This window comes from Mandrillus leucophaeus, unplaced genomic scaffold, assembly GCF_000951045.1.
Source record: "Mandrillus leucophaeus isolate KB7577 unplaced genomic scaffold, Mleu.le_1.0 Scaffold338, whole genome shotgun sequence".
Taxonomy (NCBI): Eukaryota; Metazoa; Chordata; class Mammalia; order Primates; family Cercopithecidae; genus Mandrillus; species Mandrillus leucophaeus.
This window is the reverse complement of record NW_012103565.1, coordinates 367,251-369,967: the sequence shown is the minus strand read 5'-3', so window position 1 is coordinate 369,967 and position 2,717 is coordinate 367,251. Positions and strand designations below refer to the sequence as shown.

At 47.1% G+C, this 2,717-nt stretch overlaps 1 protein-coding gene across 1 annotated transcript in view; it reads right to left on the bottom strand.

The window, feature by feature from the left end:
- Positions 1–2,705, bottom strand: part of LOC105545763 (serine/threonine-protein kinase Nek5-like) — a 71,229-nt gene extending 68,524 nt beyond the window's left edge. The window contains 2 exon segments of the mRNA XM_011988793.1: positions 965–1,103; positions 2,643–2,705. Of these exon segments, the coding sequence (XP_011844183.1) occupies positions 965–1,081 (117 nt within the window). The 5' untranslated portion in view covers positions 1,082–1,103; positions 2,643–2,705.
- Between the last annotated feature and the right edge of the window lie 12 nt (positions 2,706–2,717).

Genomic DNA, 2,717 nt, shown 5'->3' with positions numbered 1-2,717 from the left:
AAGACAAGCAATAAACAAATGAATAATTAAGAGAGCAAAGTAATTACAGAGCATTATGCTAGTAAGAAAATAAGCCAGGCCAGGAGCAGAGGCTCACGCCTGTAATCCCAGCACTTTGGGAGGCTGAGGCAGGCAGATCACTTGAGTTCAGGAATTCAAGACCAGCCTGGGCAACATGGTGAAACTCCATCTCTACTAAAAATACAAAAAATTAGCCAGGCGTGGTGGCATGCACCTGTAGTCCAGCTACTCGGGAGGCTGAGGTGGGAGAATTGCTTGAACCCTGGAGGTGGAGGCTACAGTGAGCTGAGATCATGCTACTGTACTCTAGCCTAAGTGACAGAGCGAGATTCCCCCTAAAAAAAAAGAAAAGAAAAGAAAAGAAAGAAAAACAAACAAAAAAGAAACCAGAAACCAGGGCGGTGTGATAAGGTGATAAGGTGTGATTGTGGCTGGGGAGCTACACTAGCTAGGACGTTTGCAGAAAACCCCTTGTTGAGGACCTGAATAAGGAGAGAGGAAGTGTACCACAGAGAAAAGTCAGGGCAACACAGGAGGCTGGCATCTCATAGGGCCTTTCAGGGCACCCTAAGGAGGGCCATAGGAGCCACAGAGATGTGATCTTATTTCTTTTCTATTTTCATTAAAAAAAATTTTTTTTTGTAGGGACAGGGTCTTACTATGTTGCCCAGGCTATCTTGAACTCCTGGCTTCACACAATCCTTCCACTTTGGCCGTCAAAAGTGCTGCGATTATAGGGGTGAGCCACTGTGTCCAGCCTCTTTTTAAAAACAAGATCATTGGTTGTGTTTGAACAACGGACTTAGAAGGTTGAATTAACAAAAATCAATTATGGCTTAAAATTCGTAATTATAAAAAATAAAAATTTCCTTTTTATATTGGATTAAAAGCCAGCTGAATATCCCACTGAAAATTAACAGATATTTGAACTTCTTAACTTTACCTTTTCAAAATTGATCTCTTTTATGACACAGTGCTTGCTATCTGATTTCCCTTTAGCTAAGTATGCTTTCCCGAAGGCACCTTTCCCGATGGCCTTAATCACATCGTACTTATCCATGGTCTCCAATGGGGTGAGGTTCCTGGAATTAGAATAATGTAAATTTATCACACATGTCTCATAAAGACTAAAAAAGTCAGAAAATTGATGACTAAAGTGTAAAAGAACTCACTTTGATAAAACTTTCCTCCCAGCGTTGCCAAGACAGAGACAAGTAACTTTCCTTGTGGCCACAGATAACAACTGAAATGAAACAGAGTTTCTTGGTCAGACATGGGTCATAGCTCAGCTTTGATATACTTTTGCCCTGCGTTCCTGGGTAAGTCACTTAACTTGGCAAAACCGCACTTTCCTAATTTCTAAAACGGAATAACAATATCTGTTTTGCAAGTTTGTTCTGAGAATGAAAGATACTATATATCCGGTGCTTGGCAGCTTTATAAAGCAGGAATGTCCTTAGGCTTGTGTACTTTTCACAGTCCAGCCTTTCTTAATGGGGACGTACTGCCCCCTAGGGGGAATTTTGGAAATATATGGGGGTGGGGAAGCTGTTTCCCCGAGATTCAGAGGCAAGAGATTGACAGGTGGTTGGGGCCTGAGATGCTAGGATTCTGCGATCCAAGAGACAGTCCCGCACAATAAAGGATTACCCTGCGGCCCTACAATCTTGTAGAGTCTTCCTGTACACTCATGTGTGCGGAAAAATCCGTTTGTAATTATCTGTGGCTACAACCAACCTCTATTTTACATCGAAATGCTAAGCATTTTTGCAGTTTTAATGAACACTGATTTTTTTTTTTTTTCAAGGAATGCAACTACATGTAAATCAAGGCTTGATTGCACTTTGTTTGGTTTGGAGGTTTACCAAGAATTGTTCACCATTTGCGAAAATCACGCCCTTCACTGGCTACGCTGCCCCTGGTCCCGGAGACCTAACAATCTGCATTTGCTGCCATCACGTTCAGGCGACTGCCCAGGCGCGGCTACTGGCTGCTTCTCTACTTTTGCCAAGGGTAGTAGTGTCGAGCATTTTCAGATTGAAATATGCACTTTCTTACTTATTGCTTTCCTTCTGTTTCCTCTTTATGCTACAGTTAGGGCATAATACAGTTTTGTTGCTGTTGTTGCTGTTGTTGTTAATGGGGTGAGCGGGGGGTTGTTTTCGAATAATTTCATGTCACGGTAGGAAGTGGGTACAATTAGGTTGCAGGGGGCTGGGAACCAGCTCCGCAGCCAGGAGAGGCTGCAGACACCGGAGGACGGGGTTCTGAGAGAAACGCATACAGACTAGGGGCCGGGGGTGACCAGCTGGGAACTGAGGGCCCGCGACCCTCCCGCCCAAGTGGCACCAGAGGGTGGAAGCCCCCAAGTTAGGAAAATTCCTTCTCCCCTAGGGCCGCCCCTGGAGGCGGCCGCGGGTGGGTTGGCAAGACGCTTACCGGGACCCGCGCTCAGCGTGAGGAGCGTTGCCATAGAGACCGACGCGCCCGGGACGCTAGGCCTTTTCTGGGCCGCCCCCGCCGCCCCAGGCAGAGACTCCATCCCTTTCCCCCACCCTGCCCGGTTCCTGAAGCCCTGTGGCGGCTCCAGGCAAGGACTAAGGGCGGCCCCTGCAGCATACCTGCTCCGCCGGCTCCGCGGGGCCAACTAAGCGTCTCAGAAGGATCCGGGTTCCCGGGGCCGCTGCGCCTCCCCG